We start from the raw sequence: 15,778 nt of genomic DNA, 5'->3' as shown, positions 1-15,778 counted from the left end.
AAAATAAAAATAGCATTGCCACATACTGCAGCACAGAAGAATGTCAGGCAGTCTGGTCTGGCTGTGGAAAATGCTAAAAAAGACAATTGCAGCCAGGCAGCACAGGGAGAAGATGGGATGGGCTGGGTGCCCACAGGAACTTCAAAGGAAAGGCTATGTCTGTAAGGAAGAGAAAGGATGGCCTCTGGTCTCTGCTAGGAGAAAGGAGGTTTCACCCTGTCCACTCTGGCCATTTGGAGATATCTTCTGTAACTTCAGGTGTGGCAGCTGCTCAGTCCTTTCAATGCACTTACAATACTTGCTTTTTGTTACCTAAATAATTGCTTTCCCCACTCAATTTTCTACTATTTTTATATGTCAGTAATTAATGCATCCCATGTTGTGCATAACAGCAGCATATAGCAAAGACAAAACCGCCAACTTCAGTAGGTATGGTTTTAGACCACATCTGTATTACCATCAGTGTAGCCTTTTTTTTTTCTCCTTTACTAGTGCCATTGTAACTCTAATGAACAGCATTTAAATATCTGCAGAACAACCACTGTGCTGTCACACAATGTAAAGGTATTTAGGAAAGTGGTTCATCTGAAACCCTCCCATTTTGCACAGACAATGGGGGTACAGCATCCAGAAACACATGCATGGTTTGCTGCATGGCAACATCTGACATGGGTCAGATGAAAACCTGGTGTGCAAGGACCATAGTACATGCTTGACCACCCTGAGAGGAGCTGATGGATGAGAAGCTGAAGAACTGTGCTGGGCTATTCACATATAGGTGTATATTCCTTTGTCATATAAGGCTTTCTACAGGAGCGTGACTATATAAAAGATTCAGTGTACTTCTGTCTATGACAGTCTGAGACATTTCACACATCTAACATCCACTCTGCACAATGAAAAAGACTTTGAGCTGCTCAACTCCAGAAATCACTCCATATGTCAGCAATCTCCGGTAAAACAGCCTCACAGCTGCTCTAAAGTATTCCAGCTAGTAACACGTTCCCACGAGGAGCCATCTGCTATCAAGAGTGCATCAATATCACACTGATACACCTATAGTCTCCACCTCACAGGCTACAGATGCAAGCAGCACAGAAGACTTTTGCCATCCAAACTACTTGCGTAGTCCCTGGCTTGAAAGTTCTGTCTTCCCTGCATGCTCACAAGGGGTGGAGGGAATCAGTCCTCTGAACAGTGCCTTCCTGGATATGTCTGTAGACAGTGAATTTATTTGTGCTCATGAGCAATTTTGTGCACACTTTTCATCCCACTCATGCTCACAGATGGTTAGATACAAGTGAGCTACCAGTAACTCAGTAATGCTCCTTCACTGCCCATCTCTGCTTATTTAGGTTTGCTGACAAGCCATGAAGAGATGAAAAAGCAACGGCCATAGTGGATGCTGAACTCCCAGAAACAGTCTTTGGAAAAGGCCAGGAAGGAAAATTCCCTCCCGTTTTGGGGAGGCATGGGAAGAAACTACGTAACACCCAAGAGGCAGCTATTTTGGTGCCCTTGACTGCGTCACTTCATACTAAAGAGATCTTTAAAAGGCAGAAGAGATAATCACACTGGGTAAACACTTAAAATTTCCATTTAATCCTACTGAAGGACGAACTCAACCTGAACCTTTTCAAAAGGTCCTAGGTAAAAGCATACTGTCTCTTGGTGATGGTACCTGTTGTGAAATGGGAGCAAGTCTGCCCTCCTGGCATAAACTGCAGGCACTGAAACACTTGCAGCTCCCAACAACATATCCCACATACATGAGCTCATATCCCCTGGATACATGCCTCAAAAGCAGGGCTAGAGCACGAACCTTGCAGTCTCAGTGGGTGCAACCCACTGAATGGGCTCAGTACCAACCTACTATACAGGCAGGATGCTCTTGGCTCAAGGGGAAGGACCCACATATGTGGCTATGCACTTCCTTCTTGAAAGTGCTGGGCTAAGCTGGAAAAGTTAACATGAGTGAAAAATTAACCAGCTCTGTACTCATCAAATCTCTTGCTGGATAACCCCTGAGTATTTGAGATCTTCTCATGCTGGCATAATAATACAAGGACTGTTCCTGAAGGTTAGGGAAGTTTACTTTTACAACTTTGCACAGTGCTTACAAATCTTTCAGCCACGCAGCATCTGGTTCAGGCACTGCTGTTTCAATGGCTTTTCTGTTGGTGCAGTAATTAAAGGTATCCCAAGTGACACCTGATCCTTTATCAAGTTCATTAATTTAAGTGGAGTTATTTGGCTCTCTATTTTCTGTACTTCATAATGTATTTCTAACCTTTAAAGTGACATAGGCAAGCACCAGATTGGAGGAACACTTATTAACAGCCTATTAAAATATTTTATGGCTTTTATTTTTATGTTGCCACAGGGAATCAAGTATTTTGCTGTTTTTGAACAGGCTCAGAATTTATGTTGCGAGAGCTTCACCACAACCCAACACAGAGCAGTGCTAGGAAATTAACTGGGAGAACAAATTCCCATTCAGCTCCCTGTGTGCCGTAAAGCTGTCACATGCAGATCGGAGCAAGGGGCCTGCCAATGCAGGCTGTTGGTTTTGTTTTTAAATATAAACCTTAAAACAAGATGCAAGGCTCTGGGACCACTCTGAGAGCCATCAAAGGCAGTGCACGTCTTCAGAAACAGATTTGGATGTCTTTTCACCAACTATACAGAGCCACAGAGATAAGCTCAGGAAAGATCTTGTTGGTCATCTGATGAAATAACATCTATGGCTTTTTATTTCAGAGCTGCTGTACCATGCCCACATGTTGTAACTGAATTAGAATCAATGACTTTGGGAGGAGACCATGATCTTACCTAGAAGACAACTATAAATTTGCCTATAAGTTTTCCAGAGTTTGCACACCCTTTACATCCCTAGGAAAGGTCTCTGAAAGGTGAATTCCCTTCTCTGTAAAAATATGCATCTTGTCCTAACTCAAACATATCCAATATTGAGACAACACATGCCTTGGATTTAGAGACTCAACTTTGTCCTGCTTAGATATTCAGAAACTAAGTCAAGTCCCTTCTGAAATTCTTGTTTTCGTGAACTTCCTAAGGTGAGCTTGGGGTCTTCTGAAGCTTATATCACGTTTCTCTTCTTTTATCAAGCTTAAAACAAAATTTGTATTGAAGTAACACATTTAGAAGGGTTTAAAAGTATCTTAATTGCTTGTGTTTTTAAAGCATTTTAATAAAGTCAAATCAGGAATAGACACTCATCTGCCAAAGAAACTATAAAATATTTTACCATGATATTCTAATTGATGTACGCGATTGGATACATTTCTGGCACTTTAAATAGAGATACTAGAGATTAACACAAGCAAGATTATTCAGAAGGCAATAATTATTTCTGCTTTAATAATAAGGGCTGTGTTGTTTGATGGGTTTTTTTCCCCTCAGTTCTTTATTTAAATGTCATACTGCAGAGCTTTCCAGACAGATTTTGTGTGGGTAACCTTTGAAAAACTCTTCTCAGCAAGCAACACCATAGCACTAATGCATGGTGAGTAGTTATACCAGCAAGTGTTATTAAATGTACCATTCCTTTAACATCTCATCCAAGACAAAATGAAAGAATATAATGCTGGGATCAGTTCTAGACATCCAGGAAAGACTGCTCCTCCAATTTTACCTTATAGCTGACCAATGGCAGGAGAAAGAAAGGTGTACTGCAAAGCAGCCTGTCTACAACTTGGGCAGGGACAGACATGGCAAATGAGCACCCTACAGGTCCCCAAACTCACTGAGGTGCCCTGTACTTGTACAGACTGTGGTCTCCTTTCCCCCTAACCTTTGAAGAGGAATTTACACCTAGGAAACTAAAACTTCATCCAAAGGATGACATCAGGTTGTGGCATGACAGTGGTATTGCAAGCCTTGACTGCTGTGAAGTTTCAAGGGTTGATGGACCTAGTTTAAATTAAAGTCACACCTGTGAGAGTAGCTCAGTTGTAAGAACAATAATCTGGCTGAGAACCGCCTTGCAACTCTTCAGTTCAGTCATCTCCTAACAAGCTCCTCTCGTGCCTCTTCTCTCGCTTTCACCATGGAAGAGAGGAGAGAATCAGCTTCCAGCTGTGTTGTCCTTTCCAGGGTGGACAGGAAAATGCTGACCCCCAATAATTTTCTCCTCCTGAAATTCTTTACATGGTTTTACTAATTAGCAGGTTCCCCATCTTATCATGCACTGCACCTGAATTCCACTTGTGTTTTTGAAGTGAGTAATTAAAGCCAGAAGTACTTGAATAAACAGGCACAGATGGAGAGTAATATTCTATCAATATAACGAAGCAGCTTGCTAGACAGTAAGATGCCCAGGTTCAGACATAATCCAAGACCAAGGGCAAAACATGCCTTGGTTGGCAAGCATCCTCTAATATGGACAACCTCAGGTAAACTCCCAGTAACTTTGCTGAAACTAATCAGATTCTGGGTAGAATTTGGGTCATTAAATCTGTCAGGGGCCAAAACAAACAGAAAAGTAAGGCTGCCACCCTCAGAGCACAGAGAAATAGGAATGATCAACAATTTAAACACCTTCCCTGTGGAGACTGCAATAATTAGCCAGTAATTATCAGACATGATTTTCTTTTACGTAGAGAGCCTAGGAGGTTACCTGTTTCAAGGACAGCAAATGCAACTTTGCTTCCTTCATGCAAAATTGAACAGAAAATGCTGCCACTGGCAGCCAAATCCCAATAAAGACAGTGCTTCATCATCAGCTACTTGTTGATACCTATTAGAAACCACTTTGCAGTGTCATAACCCAGTGTGTTGTCCTTGGTTGGCACTGCTTCTGGCAGTTGGTTCCCTTGTACACTCCTCTGAGAGGAATAGGGGCATAAACAGCAAAAGATACAAACAGGTAGGGAGAAGAAAAATCTAAACCAACCAACCACTTACTTGATATTGTCAAGACATCCAGATTCAGGTTTCAATATGGCAGTATGATGAAACATTTTATAGAGAGCAATCCCAAGGAAGATGACATTAAGCTGCAACGGGGAGGAAAACAAAAAAAAAAGTTACGTGATACAGCACAACATGGTGGGGAGAAAGTCAGCTGCTTCCCTGTAACAGAGGAGCTGCTGTCGGAAATTAGCTCTCGCTATAATTTTATAGTGACTGAATCACAGAAAATTGCCAAGCACCTTGTAGGGTGAGCTATAGGGTGAGCTGGCCTGCAGACTGCAGGGCTGGTGAAGCCACAGCTGTGGCACTGTGTATGCTACTGACATCTGTCTGGTTCCAACATCAGCTGTAAAGCTTCAAATTATACTAAGGAAAATTAAACACATTTGCTGTAATGGCTCTTCTATATTTGATAGGTGTACAATAATGAAAAGCAATTCCAAGTACCTTGATTAGCTGGTCCCATTGTAAGGAAGTAAAAAAGCAATGTTTTTCTGTTAATATGTCTTTTAAATAAAGACATAACGGGGGAGACAGGCAGAGAAATGTTGGCGGTTGAAGATGCTTAGCACAATGTAAAGTTGAAACATAAAAATGAAAAGCATTTGATTTATTCTGTAAAAGATGCAATGGTGTTTTAATGCTTCAGTGTTAATAAGGCTGCCACAATTCCTGGAAAGCAGTTGCTGCAAATCTTGTAATCAGAAAGGGAAGATTTTTTTTTAATGAATAAATTGCCTAAGGTGAAAAAAAACAACAGTTGTAGCTGGTGATGTGGCACCCTTCCTAATGTGGAAGGCTGCTGAAAGAGCCTCCAGTTGCAGGAGAAGCAGGAGACACAGGGACAATGTCTGTATTGAAGCAAGAGTGTCTGGCTTGCTGTGTTAGCCAAACTGTAGTCTTCAAAACAAAGGACGGTTTATTTAAGCCATATTGTAGTGATTAAAGTAGAAGAAAACTCCAACTGCCTCTAAAGTTGGGTTCTCTACCTTGTTACTTTGTTAGCTGATACTCTGGCAATGTGCTAACCGTGAAGTCACACAAACTTCAACTCCTGCCGGGGAAGAAAAACCCCCACTAAACCTCTCTTCCAGCTTGGACTTTTTTTCTTTTCCCCCCCATTTCCCTGGATTGCCCTTTTTTACATGTTTTTTTCAAAGGTTCACTCTGGAATTCAAAGGTGAATGGGGGTGGCAGGTGGGAATTAGTGGCATCAAAACAGAGTCTAGCAGTTCCAAATTTCCAAGGGTAGAAATCAAACTCTGTAAGCATCCCGTCTGAAGCTCCCTGGCTTGTTTTGATCAAGTATTTTTCAATGCCAAATGTCTAATTGCTTGTACTAGTTGGGGTCAAAGAAGAACATGTCTTTCTCAAATTAATCTCTGTAAATTAAAGGTAAAGAGTAAAGGGACAGCAAAAGTTTTATTTCTTGACCTGAGAGATGGAGTAGTTAATTAGGAGTTCTTACCATAATTATCAAGGTCGCTGGTCCTATAAAGCTCCAAATGAAGTAGGTGTCAAGTCGGAGCCAACATCTGTAATGAAACACAGGGGAGAGAAGGCATTCAAGGACTGCACCCAGGACATATATCAAGAGTAAGTGAGTGACAGAGAAGAATGTGAGCTGCAAAACATGCCGGTGGGAGATAGGAAATATTACATTGCTTGTTCATTTAAATGCTGAATTGTGTGCCCAATTTCTGACAGCGCTATTGATGGAGTAAGATAATTACCTCTGGAGGAAGCAGGGAGGAAACGCCACAAGGTCTAGTTGCAAAGGCTTTCTGCATCTGTCAGAAAAAAACCCCTTAAAATCATGGTTTTTTTTAAGGAAGGGGTCCGATGAGCACCCATGGAGCTTCCACTTTGCTTTTAGCTCCTCTTCCCTCTCCAGCTCCAACACAACTCAAGTTGTCTGTCAATTGTAAAGTGAGATGACATTTCTCCACCAAGCAAATCAGACCAAATTTTGTGCAAACAGGAACCACAATTTAGGTAATAGAAAGCTTAAGTTTAATTAGGTTCAGCAACTTCCCTTTTAGAGTATTTATTTCCCTGAACCTTTGGAGTGTTTTGTTTCCACTAATGTTTCAAGGGTTGCATATGGTCTGTGCTATCACATGAAGTTGATTCATGGCCTAAAACTAAATTATTAATCACTTAATTTAAACTGCATTTAATACTCCCCACATTTTTTAAGGCCCCTGGGAAATTACATTTGCATTCCTAGTTCATTCTAGGTGACAGGAAGATAAAATGGAAGTGACTGATTACAAGGCAGATGAATATAAATTCCAAGAAAGTTTTGTACAATGTTTAAAATAATAATATCTTGTCATGTTTGCAACACTGCAAATCACAGCTCCATTTATACACAGAGGACTAAGAAAGCACAAAAACACTCTTATACTAAACATCCAAAGGAATTTCTTAATTAGGCAAGTGACAGAAACTATAGATATTAATTTATTGTGGTGGAAGTGATAGCAGTTCTCACAAATGACAGCTCTAGGACACATGCTTTATGGTTTTTTCCTGGCAATGGACTTTGCAACAGGTAGGAAGGTCTGTGCCAGCAGCCCCATGGAAGAGATCAGCAGGAGCTGCCTGCAAAAGAATAAAACATGCCCTGAACCTCTATGACTAGGAGAGGTCAAGATACGAATAAATTCAAAGAAGGATAGAAAGCTTCTCAGTTCTCTCCCTGACCACATAAACTTCAGGTCTCGTCAGTACCAAAGATGTATCGGTATATGTACAGTTGTGATGCTATTTGTCACAAATTAAAACACCGTCACTTCTGTCACCATCACTCCTGAAATGCCTTTGCAGATCTTCATCCAAAATCTTCAAGGAACAGCATCAAAATCCTAATGTGGGAGGCAAAAAGACTTTCAGAGTGATGGCGGGGAAATTTTGTTTCTTCTTCTGTGGCTGCTGAAGTTCAAGGTAATTTAGGTGCAGCTCATAATGGAACAACACAATTGACTAGAAACTACTCAAGTCTGATTTCCTACAGGAAATGGTTTATGCAATCATGACATCTGTGTATCACCCGTAACACCTGAAATGTCACCCAGTTGCAACTACACTTGACAGACAAATAGAGGTTTCAAGGATAATGAAGTCCCTGCAAAAAGTCTCCCGTCCCATTCCTGAAAAACAACATCGACATAGCAGCAGCTGACACATTACATGGCTTTTCAGACTTTTAACCTATCCCATCTCACACAGGAAAAAATGTGTAACTAGTCCTTATGCCACATACGAATCGAGGAATATGAGGCCTCGCAACTTTTTTTTCCTACAGATGAGTGCTGGTGTGTGGGAGAGGACTCAAGAGTGGCTTGAGGTTTTTTAATTAAAATATTTAAAACTTTTTTTTTTTTTTTTTCCAGATTAACATTCAAAACATCCCCCGGTCCCTGCTGCACAGGAGTTGGGAGAACAGTGTATTTTACTTGTCAAGCAACTTGGTTTTACTTCAGCCCAAAGAGTGAGACGGCTCTTTAAAGCCCAGAGGAAGGGAAAGATATAAACCTTCTCTCTCTTTACTCCTTAAGGCATGACAACCAGCCATATGATTATGTCTGATGCAGCTGTTTTTGAATACATATATATTGGGACACAGGGAAAAACACTGAAAGCTGAAACACAACACGAGGTGAAAACTGTGCTGGACTGAGCAGAAAAGAGTGAAGCGATTGGTTTCCTTTCCAGCCAGACAAATGGATGACATTTTCCACTAAATTCCCCTCAAAAGTATGTCTCTTCAGATGTGGAGTGCAATTCAGTGACAAGAGATGGATGCTGTGGACGAGAAATAGTTGAGGAGCCAGATCCTGTCCTTGGGTAAGTGGGGCATAAGCATGGAGCAAAAGTGTTCCCTTCCAATGAGAGATGGCTTCACCTGAGCAAGAGTACAGCTTGCAAAAAACAGAGTAGATGGGGTTTTTTTGCCTCTCTCAAAACTTTGACAAATGTGATGTCATTTTTCATTTGTTTGAATGTAAAAATCACCTTTCAATGAAACTGTGTATGGCACTCAGTCTTGGCACTAAATGGAAAATTGCTGCAAGACCCTCTAATCTGCAGAGGGACTTTTTTAAAAGCCAGATTTTTGGGGGTTTGGTTTTTTTTTGGTTTTTAGGTTTTTTTGTGGTCATCAGGAAGAGATGCAACTTTCAATTGGTTTAAATCATACCTCATTAAAAATGCAAAGTAAGACCAAAACATCAAAACACAAACACAAGTATCCCTCAGTTGTGTTTAGGAGCTGTAAATTGCTTATCAGACAAGTACCAAGCTGAGCTTTTCTTCCCTTAAAAGACAAAAACCCACACCAGCACAGTGAGCTGCATAAATGAGCTCCTCTAAACATAGAAGCAATCAGGCAACTCACTTCCCAAAGTTGCTAATCTTGGGCTGCTGAGTTACTTCTGACTCCCATGCACAGCTGCACGGTGAGCATGGACTTGCTGCATCATAGGTTTAGACTCTCTGCTGTTAAGCAAAGAAGGTGCTTCGTGGCTCAGTACAAGGCAGAGGGGATTATCTGCAAAGCTGCGGATGCAGGGAGTGCTGCTTAAAAGCCCTTTGCTTCTTCCAAGCGTCTCGCCAGTGTATTCAGTGCTCGTAATGAACTCTGTTTTGCTGCTTTCCTTTATTTTTTAATTTCTTCCTTTTCCACAGTGACAAGTCACTATATTCACCTAAAGCTTTTCCCAAGCAATAAAGACTACAAAGAGTTTACTCTATTTTCTGCATGAGGAGAAATCAAATACTAAACTATCCCTGGTGTGCATTAAATATAACCAATAAACAATCATTAGCTGCCATTGGACCATAAAATTTGAAGAGCCCTAAACATATCATGTTGTTCACAGGAGCTCAGTGGTTTGTTTCACATGGCTATACAGCCTCTTTGTCCATGTGCAGTAATGGGATATGTATGCACAAGATGTGCCTTTCAAGGGTGCAGTATAGGTTCTGCTTAACACAGTCCCGCGTCCACATTGCTCCTGCTGCCTCCCTCAAATACCAGGCATGAACACTGAAAATAAAATTATTTCAGTGGTGCCACGCAAGACAGACTGTATGGTTAGAAGCCATATTCCAAGCAACATTATGTGCATAAAATGTTGGCAGATGGCTGATGGACTTGGATGCTGTGTACATACATCAGGCTTTCATTTTGCCTTCTGACAGTTGGATTGCTTACCATGCATATCCTGCTTTGGGGGAAGGGCAGCAGGGAGAAGAATAGAGAGATTCTTGTCACAGTGAATTTGATCACCACTGGATACCTATACCTGCAAGTATGTTATCTGAAATATATTGCACCATTCAAAGCAGAGCAGCTTTCCGATGAGATTTGTAAGAGGCGTTGATATGAAACTTGGGACAATATGGGAACATGGCATTGCTTGCTGCTGTCAATTTTGGATGGCCTGCTACTTGAGTGAGTCCTCTCAAAGGCAGGTTAAAGGCAAGTCTTACTCCATTTTTTACTGAGTTTCAGACACAAGTTACTTTGAAATGCTAATAACAACTGCAAATGTTATTTCCCCTCTGCATTCCACAGCATTGCCCACAACAGCACTTGACATCAGATCTGGCCAGGAGATGGATGGATTTGGTTAATGAACAGGACAAGACAAATGATGTAACTTTTAAAAGCTGTAATCTTCTTTTTGAGAAGTAAATCTTGAGACTTGGATATTTAAGACTCAGCAGATCTTACGTGGCACATAAGAAATAATCACATGGAAGTTTACATGAGTAATGCCAGAATCATTTTGGCAATATTGGGGGAACACACTTTTTGCAGTGGAGCTCCCCGCTTTTCACCTTTACTTCAGAAATTCCAATCAAGAACAGGTGACAACAAATATACCCGATGTATGAAGGGGAAAGGGCCAAAGATGGTTCAATTTGCTCACAAGAATAGTCAGTCTCTGGTGGGCTGAACAGGATCATCTTTAAATGGAATCACTATGCTGCTGATTGCTTATAAAAGCTAATTTATTCCCTAATATGAATGAGGTTCAACAAGGGCAAGTGCAGAGTCCTGCACCTAGGCAAGAACAACACCAGGCACTAGTACAGGCTGGGGATTGATCTGCTGGAGAGCAGCTCTGTGGAGAGAGACCTGGGAGTGCCGGTTGATAATAAACTAACTATGAGGCAGCAATGTGTCCTCGTGGCCAAGAAGGCCAATGGCATCCTGGGTTGCATCAAGAAGAGTATGTCCAGCAGGTGGAGGGAGGTTCTCCTCCCCCTCTACTCTGCCCTGGTGAGGCCTCATCTGGAGTCCTGTGTCCTATTCTGGGCTCCCCAACTCAAGATGGCCATGGAACTTCAAGACAAAGTCTAGCACAGGGCCATCAAGATAATCAGGGATCTGAAACATTTTTCTCATTAAAAAAAGGCTGCACGATCTGAGGCTGTTTAGCCTAGAAAAGAGAAGACTGAGGAAGGAATTACTTATCATTTGTAAGTACCTAAATGGTAGATGTCAGGAGGATGGGGTGACACTTTTTTCTGTAGTGTCCAGTGACAGGACTAGGAGTAATGGAGAAAAGCTGGAACATAGAAATTTCTACTTCAACATGAGGAAAACCTATTTCACTGTGCGAGTGAGGAAGCCCTGGCACAGGCTACCCGGATAAGTTGTGGAGTCTTTTTCAAAAAGTTTTTCAAAACCCACCTGGACACGTACCTGTGTGACCTGATGGTGGTCACACGTTCCTGATGGTCCTGCTTTAGATTAGACTAGAGGATATGTAGAGGTCCCTTCCAACCTCTATCATTCTGTGATTCTTTGATATAGGTGGTTTGAATTGCTCTTAAACAAAAAAGAACAACAACAAAGTAAAAGAAAAGGATCAATTCCAATCCTTGGAATAATTAAGTGTAAGAGGGTATCTTTACTAGGCAGGTACACCAAGACATCAATATGAATACTAGCATATAAGATGTTTCAGATGTATCAGAAGCAACAAGTGATGAGGCAAGAAACAGAGAAAGAAACAAATGCTTGTTCCTGGCTATGTAATTCTAACATGTGTTACAGGAGGGTTGAATTTAGAAAGGAAAATGAAATCAAGAAAACCTCCATTGGGTCTGTAAGCAAATAATTCTGAGATGTATGAATGGTGGCACCAAATGCCAGGCAAAAAACAAATAACACTAACAGCTCCATAAGTCCTGATTAAACAAATGCAATAAATAATGGAGGGAGTTAAGTAATATATTCCAGAGGTTGTTTTACAAAACCCAGCAAAAGAAAGCAACTTCTTGCAATCAAATTATGTATGCCTGGCATATAGTTCACTACAAATTCTAATCAGTTCTACCCTTCTAATAACATTATACAGAAAAATACATCATCATCCATCAACCAGATGGAGCATGATAGTTATACAAAACATATTGTATGTTTTTTATTTTCCACTCTGAGAATGTGATAAAATTGTGTACCCTGGAATTATAGATTATAAACAAATATTTTAGGCTCTGTAAATCTCTGTAAATACTTATTTGCAAAATATCATATATAAATGTTTAAATACTAAAAATACTACTTTATGTTACAGTGAAGGGAGAGAGATTTTACTGGAACAGACATAGGACTGCTGCATCCTCAACACAAAGATAGCAATGGGATGTTGTTCCCATTCAGTCAATGTCAACCAAAGTTTCTGCCTGTATCTCTCATGGCACGGAAACATTTGGGCATGCAAGCCTGTTGGGAAAAGACTGTATCTCATGGAATACATTTGCATTGCTGTACTTCAGAAAGGTCTGTATGTATATTACTTTAACAGGAACAGAAACATTTCACAATGCAAAGCTGCCACAATGCTTTATAGGAGCTATGGTTAGGTGTCTTATGTTCCCACTTTCTACAGCCAGTCTGCTGTGTGCTGGCATCTCCTATAACCTACACTAGTACTCAGCTTGCTCCTACAGAGCACCCTGAGGAACTGTGCGTACATGCATGATGCAAATCAACTGCTGTCTCATGTCCAAACTGATACCCTAGTCTTACGGATATCCTTTGACTGTGAGGGAACGAACTAAGACATTTTCAACACACAAGAGTTATACAGAACCATAACAGAATAGCATTGGTGCTAGCTTTGATCACAAACTATCCAGAGTCCTCGGTTTTCTTGGTAGGTGACACAAAATATTGAGAGAGAAGTCAAAAGGATGACTCTTGTGCTACAAGCCCTGTGGCAGTAACGCTGCAGAAATCACAGGGTGAACAGCTTGCAGGACAGCCACTGAAACACCAGATTACAAATTGGGATGACGGGAACACAGCTCCAGCAATGACAGATGTATGAGAGCTTCAGTTGGCTTTCCAGGGAGCCAGACCCATGACCCTTTGGCTGTAACATGTTTGAGGATTAACATAACCCATGTAGGCCGCTGTGAAGAGATAAGTCCTCCGTAAGACAGCAAGATCACAGAAACACCACCGCAAGTATAAATTTGTCTAAAGGGACAAGACATGAGGTTTCAATACCTGATTCAATAAGAGCTTACACGTCACTAAACAGAGGATGTGACAAAAGTGTTGGTTGGGGGAGAAAGAGAGCGGAAACAGTCTGTAATCAGCTGTGGTGTTACTTTTTCTTTGCCCCCTAGGCCTGTCAAAGTCGGTCAAACTGCTTTGGATAAATCAGTAGAGAACCTTGAAAACTGACTCCCTCCTACCTTTATCAGTGTGGGCCATTTCCTTTCCTCAAAGCATGCCACTTACACAAATTCAGGTTGGTATTCTCCTACTCATGAGAGAAACAAGATGCAAATGCCCAACTGTGATCCAAGCCTACCTGGTGGCACAGCAATAGATCATGAGCAGCTTCACTGTTCTACAGATTTGCTTCTGCAAGGAATCAGTTTCATATATATCAATAGGGTTTCAAGCAAAAAATTAGCAGTTGAATTTAACAGATTATCAACTGCTGCCATGGTCTGACCTGACCTGTGCTAAAAATGAGCCAATGACATTGGCTCATTGCTATGTCCGCCTTCAGATTGAATCCTTAAAATGATGGGGAGAGGTACCCCAGACAAGGGAAAGCAATAAAAACAAACAAAAAAACCAACAAAAAAACCGTGCACATTGTTAGTTCTATTGTAACAAAGCTGGCAAAGAAAATCAAAGGCTCAGTTTTTCCTTTGTTTTCCATTAGACAATGTTGCACGACCACCTAAACTGTGCTTTGATATCAGCTTCGGCAATGTTGACAACATTTAAGAATATTCATCATGATAAATGATACAACCGTTTCAATTTGCAAAGAGTCTAATGCACTCCACAGTCACCACTTATTTTGCTTGTAGGCTCAGTTAATTTGATAGAACACTTAAAAAAGAGGAAAAAGAGAGCAGTATTTCATCACCCAAGTTTGAAATGCTCCGGTTAGAGAAGAATGACCTTGCTGATACAGTATCAAATTGAGATTTTGGACAGCTGCTTCTACTGATGTTATGCAATGATGTGATAAACTTTTCCTCACTGACTTCCCCAAGAAAATACCTTTACAAATCATTTCACAGTGAGGAATTTGTCATGGACGGTGTTGGAGACACAGAGTTAAGACACGGCGTGACTCCTAGCTGAGCTTTGGTGGCACAAGCCTCTTTTGCCTGCCAGTCTCTGGGCTCTTCACTTCCCGTTATCTTCCCCACTCCCATCCCTCCTGACCAGATCCAAGCAGTTCCCAGTCCTACTCACACTTTGTCGGTGCCATAGCTCCGGTAGTCCACTGCTGCTGAAACAGCCACGATCAGCGCAGGCATGCCATAACCGACCAAATAGAAATACTTCCTCCGGGAGTGTTCACTCTCGAAAACCTCCACCAGCATGATGTAGAGCTGCACCCCCTCCAGGAACATCCAGGTGAAAGCTGCCAGGAAGAAGAAGTGCAGCAGGGCAGCAAAGACGGCACAGGCGATCTGTGTGCAGATCAAAAAGAGCAAGAGAAGAGGAGCTTGTACCATGCTGAATTAGTGCAACAGTCAGGATTATTCTTAACAGGAGGTGTAATAAGAATGAAGGAGTTCTTATTTGCCTTTCTGCAAAGGAAGAACTTTTTTTTTTTCCCCCTTGGAAAACATGCATGAACTATTTTAGAAAAGGCACATCTCTGCATATATAAATCATGTTCAAAGATACAAAGGTAGCTATGTACACAATCTGGCAAATAAATATATAAAGATGTACATCATGTAAGCACATTTTTAGATTCTGTTTATTAAACATACATACACACATTGTTTACAAGCAATGCACCTACAGCCTCTGAAATTACGGCAGACATCAACATTTCACTCCCATGGGCCCAGTGCTGTGAGGAATCCTGCAGGGAATTAAGGAAGTGCTGGAATATATCTCACTGCATGGTCAAACATCCCATATGCACTGAGAAAAGAGCCTGTAGTGGGAGAAGAAAGTGCTTTGCCTCTTACCGGCTGGTCAGTTCGGTTGATGCCGATGAGGAAGAGGAGTTCTGCTATGAAGAGGCTGATGCACAAGTTCTTGTGAATTGTATTGCGGTCACTTTGCAGTCCACGGAAGAAGCAGAAGGTGAAGATACAGATTAGGAGGCAGACCAGTGAGAGCAAGATGCCAACCCACGTGATAAAGTCCAGGAGCAGGTCATGGACTGCATCGCTGTGCTGGAGTTAAAACAAAAAAAAAAAACCCATCAGTCACATGCTGTATGACTTCTAACCCATTCCAGACACATAGTGAGGTTGTTTGAGACCCTTCCCCTAACATTTGTATCCACTCACCAAAGCTGTGGCACAAGTGACCAGAAGC

General features: G+C 41.4%; 1 protein-coding gene across 2 annotated transcripts in view; it reads right to left on the bottom strand.

The window, feature by feature from the left end:
* ADGRL3 (adhesion G protein-coupled receptor L3) overlaps positions 1-15,778 on the bottom strand; it is a 337,944-nt gene that overhangs the window by 46,164 nt on the left and 276,002 nt on the right. For both annotated transcript variants that reach the window (XM_061992427.1, XM_061992428.1), the window contains 4 exons: positions 15,424-15,633; positions 14,690-14,910; positions 6,404-6,470; positions 4,927-5,018 (listed from right to left, as the gene is read on the bottom strand). In XM_061992427.1, coding sequence (XP_061848411.1) covers positions 4,927-5,018; positions 6,404-6,470; positions 14,690-14,910; positions 15,424-15,633 — 590 coding nt within the window. The remainder of the gene's footprint in view (positions 1-4,926; positions 5,019-6,403; positions 6,471-14,689; positions 14,911-15,423; positions 15,634-15,778) is intronic.

The sequence above is a fragment of the Colius striatus genome, chromosome 3 (genome assembly GCF_028858725.1).
Source record: "Colius striatus isolate bColStr4 chromosome 3, bColStr4.1.hap1, whole genome shotgun sequence".
Lineage (NCBI taxonomy): Eukaryota > Metazoa > Chordata > Aves > Coliiformes > Coliidae > Colius > Colius striatus.
The sequence above is the reverse complement of the archived record's forward strand: the minus strand, read 5'-3'. Positions and strand labels throughout refer to the sequence as shown.